Below are 15041 nucleotides of genomic sequence, written 5' to 3' on the forward strand. Positions count from 1 at the left end.
CTGGCCCCGTCACTCACTCCTCATGCTGCAGACCTCAGATCAAATGCCATTTCCCCAGAGAAACCTCTTCTGACCCTCCACAACAGGTGAGTCCAAGGTCAGCTCCCCAGATACAGGGTGTCATGGATCCCACAGTCTGGTTTTCTAGAACTTAACACAATTGCGTCGAACTAATGGTGTGGGTAATGATTGGTTCCCCAGGTAACTTTTCCACTAAACTCAGGAGGGTATTGGTGATGTCTTTCTTACTTATCTGGGGTGCTCAGTCCTCTGGCCCAATGTCTGACCCTTCCTCCACCAAGATTGGCCATTGTCAAGGAAGACAGGGGACAGCAAAGGCAAATGACCTTCTAAGAGAGATGTAGGCAGGTCCTGGGGCCCGAGTCTCCCTATCCCCTCCCTCAGCTGCCTTTTGGGACCGGCAGACCTTCTGACTGGCAGCAAAGATGCTGCCAAGATCCAGAATCCCTGTCCCCCAGGTCAGAAAGAGCTGGCCCCACTTGTGAGTGTCAGATCACCTTACCGCAATATCACCTTCCTCCAGCCTCATGCCCGCCAGTGATGCTGAGAATGGGAGGGAAGCCTCTAGTTAGCTGGAGACCATGAGGGAGCCACAAAGCAAATGGCATTCACCTGCCAGATGGGAGTGCAGCCCCTACCTCCCACCTGAATCCACATGCTAAGGGTAGAGGCAGGAACAGGGTGAGCTGAGGGCTCAGGAGGACCCAAAAGGAGGTTCCAGGGGTCACATGGTGGTGAAGGCCTCTGATGTGGGCTGGGACCTCTTCCCTAAAGGGGTCCAAACTCCCAATCCACTGTCAGGCCGTCCCAGGAGTACAGAGAGCAAGGGGGCCAGGTCAAGACACCAGGAAACATATGGCAGAGAAAGACACAGGTGAGGCGGGACTGAGGGGCTTTCCCCTTGCCCAGTGACGTGGAAAGGGGCCAAGTTATGTTGACTGTGTGTCCTTCCTTAGACGTGAGGCTCACAACATCGATCCTTATCTGCTCTGTTCACTGCTGTACTCTGGAACCAAAAGAAGGCCTGGCATGTAGCAGGTGCTCACTAAACATCGAGAAAACGAATGACTGAATGAAAGGAGAAATGGGAGAAACAGGCATACTCAAACACTGCGGGGGAGGGGCAATCAACAGTGCGTGTCGGAGCCCTGGATCCAGGAATCCCCTCTGAGCACTTATCCTATAGGGACAAGGAACACAGGATGTGTATCTCCACATTGTTTGCATCGCCCAAACACCAGAAGCCACACCGACCTTCATCTGTAGGGGAACAGCGAATAACTGCTGGGACAACTGAACCCCAGACAACCATTACAATGATGCTGTACAAAACAATGGTCCAGGTTGCTTAAAATAAAACATGCTTATTTATGGACACAGAAAGAAGGTTGGAAGGCTAGCCATCAAAATTCTAACTGTGCTTATCTACGGATTAAGGGATTTTGTATGATTTTTACATCCTTCCTCCGGTTTGTCAGTATTTAAGTATTTTTTCCATAATGCAGAGGTATCCCTTATGAATAGGGGAAAAAGCATGAGCCTTTGTTAGTCCGTTTGCTTGTTAGTGTTGTTTTAACAAAGGAGCAACTAAAGTATTATTTAAGGCAGCAGCAAACCGAAGGTGAGACTTGGGGAGGAACGTGCCGAGGGCTACCTGCCTGGTATCTCCAATGGTCAGCCTGAAACCAAAGTCCAAGAAGAAGGAGAGAAAGCTGCTGCTTTGCCATTCCCACTCAAATGTGCCCAGAAGCTCACACTTCAGGGGTTAAAGAGCAGCCTATTCTTCTCCCTGTTATTCTGCTGGTTGACAGAGCAGGTATAAGAACTAGTACATATTCCTAATGAGACTCAATGAAGTTATTTTCATTTTGAAAAGAAAACAAGTATTTGGATGCAGAGTAAGTCACATCTATAGATCAAATGGCGGAGGGGACTCAAAACCCATGTCCTAGAGGAAGGACTGAAAGAACGGAAATGTTCGATTCCAAAAGAAAAGGCAGGACAGGGAGGGGTGGGTGCTCTGCCCTCCTTAATGGCTGATCAATTTTTACCTGAGGGGCAGTGAGGAAAGCCTTAAACTGCTCCTGAGGGCAGTCAGGGACAAGGTGGGACAGGTGCAAGAAGTCAGATTTCAGCAGTGGAGGCTACAGCCAGGGAGGGAGGGGCCTCGCCACAGAAGGGCTTTGCCTAGAGGCTGGGCTGCCGTTCTCAAATGTCTAGCATGGACCTAGTCGGACTACTTGGAGAGTGAAATCCCCTGAGGTTCTCACCTGGGTTGTCCCCAGTGAAGGCCACCACTTTGCATCCTGGAGGAAATCCATAGCGCTGGACATAGTAGGAAGAAACGGCTCCCTGAGGAGAAAAAGTCAGCAGCCTCTGACTTGCTGAGGCAAATCTCACCTGCTTTGCACAGCCATCTACAACTCAGGCCATAGGTACACGCTACAGGCTCCAGGTCACGGAGCCTGCAGTCGCACTAATGCGGGGAGGAGGCATGAGAACTAAATGTTAAATCGAGCTGTATTCAGAGCCTGCAATGTGCTGCTGCAGACCATGGGAAACCTACAGAACAAAGGAAGATTCCTGCTGGGATTACTAACGAACCGTTATTTACCCACGTCTTAAAGGGAAAACAGTCTTTAAGTTGTACTTACACAAAATAAAAACAATCATTCATTCCCTACAGCCAAAAACCATGAGGAACCTATGGAACAAAGGCTGGGGATTGCCAGCAGCCTTTCACACTACATACCCATATTTTCACAGTGTATGCCCAATACCATCAAAGGAAAATAGGTCAACAGTTTTTAAACTGTAATTCATAGAAACTAAGAACGACATATAAACTAAATTCCCCAACACCAGGGTCTGCCTGTCTTTTTCTCACTCCATTTCCATTCCTTTCTCTCTCACTCTTTGTCTCTGGATGTGTGTGGAGTGTTATTCTTTCTCTATTAAACTTTCCTTTTGTCTCTAACTCTGGCATGCATTTGAATTCCTTACTGTGCTCAGTGAACAATTCTCTCTCCCTCTTTGTCTGTCTGTCTGTCTGTCTCTTTCTCTGTGCAGGACTTGAATCTCCACTCGAGGGGGTCCACCTTGTCCTGGGTCAGCTTCACTCCCTACCGCAGACCAGGGATGCCCCCCCACCTGTTCACGAAAAGCCAGAGGGGCCCAGGATGGGTTTGGAACTATAAAACCGAGGTCACCTCACCACCTTGAAGACCACTTGATTTCGAGATTCAAGGCCACTAGAGCAAACCAATCCCCAACTTGCATTTGCTGTGTAAGCTCTAAGTTTTGGATTTAGCATTAAAAATTAAATAACCAGAAGACACCAGTAAGCAAACCCATGAGAGTAGATAAACCCTTACATGCATCCTCTATCAGCCCAGCAATTGGATTGAGAATAACTGGATACACAAATGCAGAGGTCAGTGTCCTAAAGAAAATAAACTCAGAAAGGCAGTGGCGGGGAGGGACACCCCAGGAACCAGGCCCCTTAGGGGCTGTGGGACCAGAGGGCAAGGACGCCCCCTGGACAGACCTGAGTCTTCAGAATGTACACTTATGAAAACTTTTTTCCCTTTCCTTGATTTTATCTTCGTTCTAAACGCTTAAAATAAAGAACGGGATTTAACGGAGTCTGGGAAGAAAAGTTTGCTCCTTCCAGCAAAATTTCAGATTTACATCAGAATAAGCCATCTGCCCCAAGATAGATGTCTTGGACTCAGCTGCCTCAAAAAACAGACCCTGAGTCCAGGCTTGTATGCAGGTGGCTTATTTGGTGAATGATCCCAGGAAATGAGAGGGGAGTGGGGAAGAGTGAAACAGGAAAGGAAGGAAAGTCCATTCAAGGCTGTGATGCTGAGCTTGTTAGCACTGTGGGCAACCAGGCTCAGCCACAGGGCGACACCTGAGCTGCTGTGTGAAGCGGACCCGAGGTTGTCTACCTGGCAACCGGACAGGGGAGCAGCTGTCCACAGGCTTCTGCTGGCGAAGGGCTACCCCTGCCACTCCAGGTGTGCAGAGCACAAATGTGGAGTCGCGGAAAAGCCTCGGAGAGTGAGGAAAGTGAGGGAAATAGGATGCAGCTCAGGCAAGATGCCGCCAGGTAATGATGGCTGTGAAAGAGGTGGGCTGGGGGGAGGCGAGGTGGGGTCCAATACAATCCATCACCAAATATCTTCCTATAGAAAACCTTCAAAAAAAGATATGATGGAAAACATGCATTTTGCTTGTTTTCTCTATCACCATCATGAGGTACATACGTTACAAATGAAAATCCAGAACCATTTCAGAATCGGTCCTGTCCTGTTCCCCAAGCTGCTAGTCTCTGCACAGGCTCCCCCTCGGAGGCCTGTGCTCTTGGCATAAGGCAGACAAAGCCTGCTGCCATGGACAAAACATTGCTCTCCATCTCACATGAAACTAAAAGCCGTGCGTGGAATACCAATCCCAGAGGCTTGGCTGTGTTCTGTTCACTCTCCTTTTGTCTTTCTGTCATGCAGCAGTGTGCCTGGGTCCTGAACCATCTGCTTCTATGGGGCAGGACACCCTTCCTTAAGCTCTGTGTGCTGGCCTCACAGCATCCTCTGGATAGTGATGCTATGGCTCTGTGGCTCTGCTCATGGTGGCAAAGGCTGTTTTCAGCTTGTCAGTGTGGGTGTCAGAGAAGCGCGTCTGTGGCTGGGACTCCCAACAGGGAGTCCTCGTGGCCCACCCCTCCCAGCTCCACGACTCTTCCCAGGCCCTGGGGACCCTCCTCCTTCCTTCACACCCAGCAGTCTGTCCCACTCAGGATATCTGGCTGTTCCGGCTGTGTGGCCTGTGCTCCATGCCAAAGGGCCGCACCCAGGTCTCTCTCGTCTCCATTTTCCCCTCAATAGCCAAGAAGTGAACCGGCCCACTAGGGCACACCAGAGCGTTCACAGCCAGTGTCTTCTGAATGGGCTGCCACACTGATGCTTAAATGTTTACTAATACAATGGTACTATCTTAAGCACTTTAAAGGTATCGACTCTTTAATTCTATACAACAGCCCAATGAAATAGAAAGTAATATTATGCTCTTTGTTCCAGGAACCATGAAATGATGAGGAAACCGAGACAGAGATTAAAGTCACAGAGCCAGTTCGTGTAGAGCCAGGATTCTGTCCTGGGCAGTCTGGCAACAGGGCTTGTGCTCTGCCAGGCTCGCTGTTTTTCCTATTTTCTCCAGATTTCCTGCTTCAACCTTCAGTGGTGGTCCCTAGCCCAAGAAGTGAAACATTCTGTGCACTTTTTCCTATGGTGTATAATCACCCAGAAGTTATTTTGACTTGTTTTTTTTCCCCCCCCTATTCTAATAAATTCCTAGTGGAATTTTCCAAAGTCTCCTCCACCTCTCCTGCCATAAGGCAGTGACCTACACGAGCACCTGAGTACTTCAGTGCAAGGCACTGATCTAGACAACTAACTTTATATGTCTTATCATACAGCGGTCCCCAACCTCTTTGGCACCAGGGACTGGTGCTCCTGTGAGAATCTACTGCCTGATGATCTGAGGTGGAGCTGAGGCGGTGATGCTAGCACTGGGGAGCGGCTGCAGATACAGATGAAGCTTTACTGGCTTGCCTGCCACTCACCTCCTGCTGTGCAGCTCAGTTCCTAACAGGCCATGGACCTGTATCAGTACGTGGCCCGGAGATTAGGGACCCGTTATAGACTGAAAATTGTGTGTGCATGTGTGTGTTGTGTGTGTTTTGTGTGTGTGTGTGTGTGCTGCACTGCTTCCCCAGTAGCTGTAGTAGCTGTCAGCTCTTAGAGTCACATCACTGGAAAAGGGACCTACCACAACTGAGCATGACGGTACTGGTGGGCCAAGCTTCTTTTCTAAGTGAGGTGCACAAGCATCAAGGCAAGCCTGTGACCAGACTTTGTCCTGGATCTGCAACAAATTCATTCCAGAACCTAAGAAAGGAAGAAGACAAAAAATAGAAACATCTTGAAAAAAGGACCTTTTGTAAAAATGCACACATCTGCCAGAGAACAGACCATTCTCTCACAGCAAACTCGTACAATGGAATGTAGACGATGTCCCCAGGTCGTGCTGGAACCAGAGAACCAGAGGCCAGCAGTGCCCTTGGAAACACGGGGCCCTATCACTTCCTCTAAATAGTCTTCACAGGCTCAAAAGCCAGGGTTACGGAAAGCTGCACTAAGATCTGGCCAGGGGAGGAAAACTACCAGCAAATGTTGACAAGGAACCACTCTGTGTCCCCTGGGGCTTCACGGTGTCTACTAGGAGGCAGCCCGGTCCTGATGTGGATCAGCCCTCAGGGACTTTCCAGTCACCTCTCACTTTTGGTGGAGAGCTCTCAGCCTCTAAACTTCCTCCTCTACTTCTGCCAAGGCTTTCTTCAGGCTGGGGAAGGGGAGGGAACCCAGAGCACAGGTGGAGACAGACAGAGGGGGGCTGGGACAGATAGAGTCACGTGCCCACGTGAGGTTAGATGGCTGGTAAGTCAGGTGAGTCTTCAGGTGAGAGTGAGGGGAGCAAAGCGGAGGGCCCAGCAGAGGTTGAGGACGTGACCCTCTGGAATGCCTACCGTAGCAGTGGTGTGACCTTCCCTGTGGGACTTAACAGTCCCAGGTAGGTGTGGAGAGCGTGGGCGCTCAGGCTAGTCCAGGTTTAGGTTCTGCTGGTCCGAGTCCCATGGAGTTAGCTGTAGGAACCTTCCCTTCTCCAGACTCAGTGAAACTTAAGGGCCACTCCTGAGTCACCTTCCTTTATCTCCCTGAAAACCAGACTAGCGTCCGGCACACAACATCACTCACAACCTTTAGGTCAATCCCAGGAGACTCAGAGCACTCCACGACTCTCTTCTGAAGCCACTTTCACAGGTCTGGGCTCTTGCTGTGCATCTCTTCCCCTCTTCTGGTCACTCCTTTTAGTCCAGAACTCATCCAAGAGTTCCTTCGGCAAGCCCCTCCCAGCTTTCCTTCCTCACTGGTACCATTTACAAGCTCACAACTCTCACGAGTTCCCCCAAAGGTGAACACAAACTTCAATAAACGACTCCTCGTGGGAGCCAGGCTCCAAGTGGCCCCTGCTCATCCCGGGTCCTGGTACTCACCCCCGGTGAGGTCCCCGCCTCCCCGTACCTGCGTAGGTCTGTGCGACCGGCAGGCGGGTGTGGAAGTGATGGTGTGTCACTTCCAAGATTAGGAAGGAAATGACTGGCAGCTTCTGCTTTTCTTCCCCACGGGAGCCCCGCATGGTGGGGAAACTGAGGCCTCTGGCCAATGATCGTGTGTGTGACCGTGGACATGATCCTCCAGCCTCAGCCAAGCCTTTAGATGACTACAGCCCTGGCTGCCAGCTTGACTGTCTCTCATGAGAGATCATGAGCCAGAACCAGCCAGCTAAGCTGCTCCCAGATACCGACTCTGTGGTTAATACGCATTTGTGGTCTTCAGCTGCTAAGTGCTGGAGTCCTCTGTTACGCAGCAAAAGATAATGACACTCCCTTCTTGGCAACAGATGACAGGAATGAAAGATCGGCCACACCCCCTCCCCGCCACGGTGGGTGAGGCTCCTGCACGGCTGCCTGCGTGCCTGGGACTCTAAAGCCTTACCATCGCTGTAGTCAATGTGGGAGTAAGACCCAAGGAAGAGGGAAGCAGCGAAACTACTGACCAAAGAAATTCTCTGCAAAAGAAAGAAACAGTGAGATGACTCACTTCCGTATATCCTAAGCAACTGAATACTTCTCTCTCTCTCTCCCCCACTCTCTCTCTCTCTCACACACACACACACACACACACACACACACACACACTCACGCACGAAGAGTTTTAAACTGGGGAGAGAAGTGGAAACTGTGAGTATTCCAGAGGAAAGCATTTTGAGTAGCTGGAATACCAAGAACTGACTCCTTGGGACAGCACCTCACTCTGCAGTTCCTGACAGGCCATAAAACTGTCAAGTTCAACAACAGCAAAGAGCAACAAGCCCTATGAAAAAGCCATGCTTAGAGCAGCGGGTTTGCCGCCGGAATCCAGGAGTGAGGTGCCCTGATTTCCTTCCACCACTTCTGTGGTCTGTATCTAGTCACAAAGGAAGCGAGAGGTGTGGCCACAGGACTTGGAATCAACAAAGACACTCTCAAGGGCTCAGAGCAAGCATCTGTGAAAGCTGGTCCCTCCGAAGTCACACAGACCCCAGCTGTGAGGTGGAGGGACCGACCATGGATTGTGAATGTCGCCTGAGGGTCTGCGTTCCACATGGAAATCATGGGCCCTTGGACCAGCAGGGAGAATGCCGACGCCACTTGTCTCCGTCCTTGGTCTCACAGAATTTGGAGAGGATTTTTCATCCGCCACCTCGCCCTCCCCCATCTACATGGCTAATGCTGCAGAGCAATCTTAAAACATTAAATAATAAATTCGATGTTAACTTCCAAGATTAAAGAGTTGATCATTTCCTAATGACTCAGAGATGACAATTATTACCCAGGGTGTTGAGCTACTTCTCAGGGGCCATCAAGTGCTGGCTTCTGTAACTGTGGATCAAAGAACGAATCTGGGCTCTTGGGACACAGGCCCTGGTTGAAAGGCTACAGCTGGGGGTGTATCGGTCCGGCTTTACAAATTTTCTAATAAAACACTGACATTATGTCAATCAGGAGCCCGTTAGCCACCCTGCATTCATCATACAGGAAACTGAATGGTCAGACACTAAGGTCACCCAGATCTCCCGCTGAGGTGGTCCCAGGAAGACACCAGTCCCTGCTCTTCCCACCCTGACCCTGACCTCCAGCCCTTCTGGATAGGGGAGCCCCTGACTTCTCTTTCCTACAATTCTATTCTTTCTCTCCTCTTTGGAAACAGCCTGACAATGAGAAAAAAGCAAATTGAATATATCATTTTTAATGGCTGTTAATCAGTGTTTTTTTGCCAATACACGCAAACTGTATTAATGCTAAAGTATTATAAAAGGAATTCGACTGTGACTTTCAGTCAAATATGAACGTTTAACCAACCTCAGTGTGTGAGTAGGCCTCGGGATGCTGCTGGTAAATCTTTGCAATTTGGTTTCCTGTAAATCGCTGGAAACAGAGCACAAATTCTTAAAAATCCAAATCCTACCTGCTTCAAAACTACCCAAATGTAAGTGCTATCTTTATCCCCAGGTTAGAGAAGCTGAAGCTGAGGTGCCGTCATCTCCCCATACATAGCAGCTTGAGGAGCAGAGCCGTGTTCATGCCTCAGCTCTGACCTGGGAACATGCAAGAGGAGGCCTGCCCTTGCTTGATGGACATTACAGGGAGGCGGGGCAGCCATGATTACAACCAGGAGCCAGAATGCCCAGTCCTGGCTCCACAGCGGTGACAACACGGGAGTGATCATGACCCACAGGGGCAGGCCACAAGCTGTGTCCACCCAGACACCCTGGGAGAGAGGACAAGACCTAACAATCTGACTTTCTTCCTGGGCCCAGGCCCAGTCCCCAGCCCACGGCGGGCACTGCCTACCTCATAGGCACGGGACCCGGTGAGACAGCTGAGAGCCTGGGCCCCACCCACGGCAGCCTCCAGCTGGCGGCACTGGGCTGTGGTGCTGGAGTCCATCCATACCGGGCAGTTGCTGATAGAGAAACAGGCCTGGAAAGGAGCAAAGGCTCAGGCTTGGGCTTTGCCTGCTGACTCCGGGACTGGTGGGCACACGGCAGGTGTGGGCACCTCTTCCTGGCCTGGCCAGGAAAGCCTGAGGTCAAGGGCTCTGGTGAGCATGCCTGAGCGCTGCAGGCAACATCAGAGATGGACAGAGAAGTGCTAGAGCAACTTTATGATTTGCAGAGGCATTTGGATTCTTGAAGTAAAGGGGAAGCCAGAGCTGGCCTTCCTAGCAACAGCAGGAGCCATCCTGCCCCAAGGAGAGTTTCCTGAGGCGGGAACAAGCCAGAGTCGAGCTGGGCAGGAGGAGGCCATGTGATGGGAGTTGTTAGCACCTGACCCTCCCTTCAGACACCAGGTATACCCATCTCAGGGAGGCAGGGCAGATCATGCTCACAGGACTACTGCCTGAGCCACATTCCTATACCATGACAATGCGCAAAAGGCCCAGACTTCAGGACCCCTTTCCCCCTCTACAGAAGTTTCTCAGACTTCCACAACCTGGCCACGCTTACCTGCAGCTGTTCGTGTAACGGGAGGTCTGGTGACAGGCCTTTCAGCACCTGGCTGGCCCCAACTTTCCAGTATACACTTCCATGTTGCTGTCGAAGAGAAACCCAAGCACATGTTCATTAGGTCACACACGGGTGTCACACCCTTCTGGAGACACAGAAAGACCCCAGACCACACCCCAAATAACTAATTACTAATTACTAATCTCTACTACTAAAATTGCTACCCTCATTAGTATACCTTCTGACTTTGATTTTACTTCCAGGAAATAGAAGAGCAATTTTAGTGCCCCCAGGCATAATAAATTCATGTCAAATGCTCCCTCCATCCCCTCAGAGGACTTCTGCCCAGTTCCCCCTCACCCAGTGTCCTGTTTCATGCAATGCTGAATCATAAGAACTCTCTCAGATCTTTCTGCAAGGAGCCAAGCTATACATCCTCAAAGGCAAAACAGCTATAGGGACATTTACTAACAAAATAATGTGTGCAGTGAGTCTCAAAAATGAGCACTTTCCCCCTAGGGGAGCTGTCACCTAGGCACCAGCATTACTGCCCAAGATACCCGTTCTCCCACGGTGCATGGGGGCTGCTGCAGACAAACCTGGCCTGCCCCAGATAAGGCGAGGACTTGAGAGAAGCCGAAGCCCGAAGCCTTCATCTTCTCCAAGATGATGTCCAAAGCCTGAGAAGAAAAACACAATGTCCCATGACTGTACCGAACCACGGAACCAGGGAACCACGAAAGCCTCAAAACTGAAATGGAAGTGCTTGCCATTACAGCAGAGATGAGGAAGGAATGGGTACCTTGGGATTTGTAAGCACTAGAATACATTCATTAAACAAGCAGGTATCAATCAAATAAAAAGTTGAACTATGCTAAAACCATTTTAAATAAATGGAATTACAAACTACCAATCTTCGATTCGTGCTTCCCCAATTTGAGACTTCCATGCACTCAGGAAGAACAAAAATAAGGCAGCTCAAATTTTGGTTTCTATTATTTGCATTTCAACCCACCATGTTAGTGATATGACTTCATTGCAATGGAGAAATGAAGAGCAAAGTAGAGGGCTCCCACCAGAAAGAGGCTCCAGACCCCCACGTCCTGTGTCCAGGAGTGCAAGGTTGGAGAGAGAGTAGGTAGAGCTGGTGGCCATTTGTTCCAATCCCTCGTTCCACTCACCCTCCACTATCCAGCTGGAATCTTTTTCCTAGCAAGACCCCATGACTGGGAAAGATGGCGCTGCCCATCAAAGCTTGACAGTTCCCCTGAGATTTCACAGCAGGAATTTGTCACCCCAGGCTGGATTTCCTTTGTGGGTAGAGAAGCCACCTGAGCTTTTCTGCGGCCCTGCCATCCCCACCCTGTGCTGGGAGGACTCCTTCCCCAATCCTGGCTGTGGCTGTCAACTCTAGCCCTGCTTGCCAAACCTCAGGCAGGGAGTGGGGTATAGCTGGAGCAGGGACTGGCTCAGCCAGAATAGGTCCAGTCCTGGGGGCTTTTCAGAATTAGAAATCACCCTGGCCACAACCCCAAGTCTGGCCCTCTACCCACTGCCCACCTCCCCAAGTTAAGCCTATTAGAGACTCCTGGCATCATCACTGGGACCTCCAGACACCATCTCTTGCCTGTCACCTCTATCCTCACCACCACTACCCCTCAGCCTGGCTTAGCCCTCTGAAGTACATTCCAGCCAGCCTGTCAGGTAGAAATCCATGCTTTACCCCAATCCTCTAGTATGAGTCAGAGTCAAGCTGATAAAAAAGAAATCATACTAGTTCAGAGAAAGAATTTAGTACACGGAATTGGTTAAATAGGTGTTGGAAGACTTAAAAAAGCTTCTGGCAGACACACTAAGTTCTGCCCTTGGCTGGCCTCTAAGTTCAGGGGCTCGGGTCGCCTGTGGCTTATTAGGCAGCCCGCAGCTCTATAGCACCTGTCTGTGCTGTCCACACCTCTAGTCCTGTAACCCCACGGGTCACCGGGATCCGGCAACAGCCATGTCCCCTCTCAATGGTCCAGAGTGGGTGGGCCTGCTTGGGATCAATCTGAGCCCAGTGAGAAAGATCACAAGCCATCGTTCTATTAAGCAGGCCCCTGCCCTTGGAAATGAGGGGTCTAGGGGCTGAGCACTAAGAACCCCAGGCTGTGTTTGAATCTCAGGGTACAGGGGCTACTGTAATGTTAGGGACAGATCTGTTCTGTGGTATTTTAAAGATGGTGACTGGCAGGGCTTGCCAGCTGCTATGGTTCCAGAACCTGAAGCCCTTTGTGAGTGCTCGGCTCAGGAGGACTGACACCAGCTGAGGCTGAGGCTGGCCCTGGGAACCATGCAGACTCTATTCCCCCACAAGACCCTAGTCTCAACAGGTGCTCTCATGAGCTGCTACTTTTGGGCTTCCCAGCAAATCGCTAGGTCTGCTGGTGAGATGAGCTGGGGACAGGAGAGGAACAGAAATCCCGTGCTTACCTGGACCCACATCAGGACTGGAGAAGTCACTGCCAGACCACCCTCATGAACATGAACTCCACCCTGAGTCCTAGAAGGAGAGCGAGAGAACGTGAGACAGAGCTCAGGCAGGGGCCCAATGGTGGCAGATCCTAGATACTTCCAGTGGAAGGAGAAACACCCTCCCCCCACCTCGAGTGAAACTCTGGATTGAACAGGCATGAGTGCTGAGTGAGATGGAAAGAGAAGGCATGGAAAGTGCCCGGAGGTAGCAATTTTCGAAAAGCACCAGCAAAAACAAGCCACCTAAATCTGAGAACTTCATCCAGGAAGGCAAGCATGGTGTCACTTCGTGCAGCGGCCACGAAGGGACTGGGGAAGTACGGAGTGGGATGGGAAGCCCTTCCAAATCCCTTAGGTTTGGAGAGGCGGAGGAGGTGTGGCTACAGGAGGTACTGCATCTGTGGGAAAAGTTCTTGGCTATCAGAACAGGGAGTCCTTAGATTGCAAGCCCTTGAAGGTCACCTACTCTCCTCCCCCCTATAAGACCCTTGTGCAAAATAATAAAATAGTAAGAAATACGATTAAAAATAACTACATGCACCAGGTGGTTTTTGCGTCATTACTAACCACTTCAAGACAGTGGCCTGAAACTAGTCAGTACACCATTCTGTTGGTCCATCACTGGGCTAGGCTCAGCTGGGTGGTTCCTCTCGTCTCAGCTGGGCTCACTCATGCATCTGTGGTCAGCTAACTGTAGCGAGAGGGCACTGCTTCTGGGGCTGGCTTCTGCTTTTCTTAGTCGGGGATGTGGGGGCAACTAGGCCACATGTTTCTCATTCTCCAGCCGGCTTGCCTGAGCTGGGGGCTGGACAGGATCCCAAGAATGAGAGCAGAAGCATGTAAGGCTTCTTGAGACCTAGGTCTAGAATTAACAGAATGTTCCTTCTCCCACATTCCATTGGTTAAAATCAACAGGTTGGGAAATGATACTTAAGGGAAGGAGCTGCAAAGTCACACTGCAAAGTGCATGAGTACAGGGAGGGGCGGGGAATTATGGTCACTTTTTGCAATACACAATAATGGGCAAAATCCATATGTCAAACACATTAAGACACACATGAAGTACTCAAAGAAGATGTGAACAAATGGAAAGACACAGCATAGGCCTAGCCAGGAAGACTCAATCTCTTGTCAATTTTTTCCAAGTTAATTTATAAATATAATATGATCTCAATAAAAATAATAATTTGCTTTCTGAAACATTAAATGCTAATTCTAAAGTACATATTGATAAAGAACAAGAAAGAACAGCCATCAAAACTGAAAAAGAACAATCAGAGGGGACCAACGAGTCCAGATATTAAATCATATTATAAAGCTGGATTAAAATGATGTATTACTGGCTCAGACCTACCAACCAATGAGCAAGAGAAAATGCCCAGAAATAGACCTAAACATACACAGAAATTTAGCATATGATAAAGTTGGTGTCTCAAATTAGTGAGGTAAAGATGGATTCTAAAACAATTCTGTTAAAACAACTGAAGAGTTATCTGGGAAAAATTAAAGTGGCCATGTACCTAAATAAACCCCAAAACTGAAATTTGGTAAGAACTGGATGAAAACATAGGTGAATTCCTTCATAATCTTGGAGTAAGGAAGGCCTTTTTTAAAGTATGACTTAAGATCTAGAAGCAATAGAAAAAGAGACTGAGAAATTCGATGGCATAAAAACAAAAACCCATGTATGGCAACGACAGCAACGACCCAAACACAGATCAAAGCAAATAAAAATCTAACATATGAAGAAATATGTTAAGAAATTGATAAGAAATAGACAACCAATCAAACAGAAAAACAGGCAAAGGACATGAGAAATAACTACTTCACAGAAAAAAAAAAAATGTTCAAGTAGCCCTTTAACATATGAAGAGATGCTCAACTTCATTCATTTAATAAGAGAAATGAAAGGTAAATCTACATAGAGATATCATTTTCAACTCTCTGATTATCCAAGAACCAACACCTCTTTTATGACCACACTAAATGAATGGGCAGTGCAGTGGGAAACGGGCAGTCTCAAGTATTGTTGGTGGGATATAAATCAATACAATCCCTACGGGAGGCAATTTGGCCACATTTTTCAAAGTTATAAATCTATCTGCTCTTTGATCCAGCAATCCTATTTCTGAAATTTTATCTTACAGATAAACTGGCGTAATGGTAGATGTAAGGTAATTCACTACATCATTTTTCATTGCAAACAACTCAATGTCCTTAAAAAGGAGATGGTAAATCTACACAAAGGAATATTATGCATCTATAAAAAGAACACAGAAGCTCTATGTACTGACATAGAAACACAGCGAGTTATTATGAAATGAACAAAGCAAAGT

The 15041-nt window shown here is 48.9% G+C and overlaps 1 protein-coding gene across 4 annotated transcripts in view; it reads right to left on the reverse strand.

The window, feature by feature from the left end:
- XYLB (xylulokinase) overlaps positions 1–15041 on the reverse strand; it is a 42011-nt gene that overhangs the window by 22030 nt on the left and 4940 nt on the right. For 3 of the 4 annotated variants that reach the window (XM_039843289.1, XM_039843287.1, XM_039843288.1), the window contains exons 3-11: positions 12664–12733; positions 10794–10874; positions 10195–10281; positions 9539–9667; positions 9047–9112; positions 7641–7713; positions 5854–5972; positions 2292–2373; positions 524–564 (exon numbers count right to left, since the gene is read on the reverse strand). In XM_039843289.1, the coding sequence (XP_039699223.1) occupies positions 524–564; positions 2292–2373; positions 5854–5972; positions 7641–7713; positions 9047–9112; positions 9539–9667; positions 10195–10281; positions 10794–10874; positions 12664–12733 (748 nt within the window). The remainder of the gene's footprint in view (positions 1–523; positions 565–2291; positions 2374–5853; positions 5973–7640; positions 7714–9046; positions 9113–9538; positions 9668–10194; positions 10282–10793; positions 10875–12663; positions 12734–15041) is intronic. The other variant, XM_039843290.1, reaches the window with a different exon arrangement.

This window comes from Pteropus medius, unplaced genomic scaffold, assembly GCF_902729225.1.
Source record: "Pteropus medius unplaced genomic scaffold, Ma_sr-lr_union100, whole genome shotgun sequence".
Lineage (NCBI taxonomy): Eukaryota > Metazoa > Chordata > Mammalia > Chiroptera > Pteropodidae > Pteropus > Pteropus medius.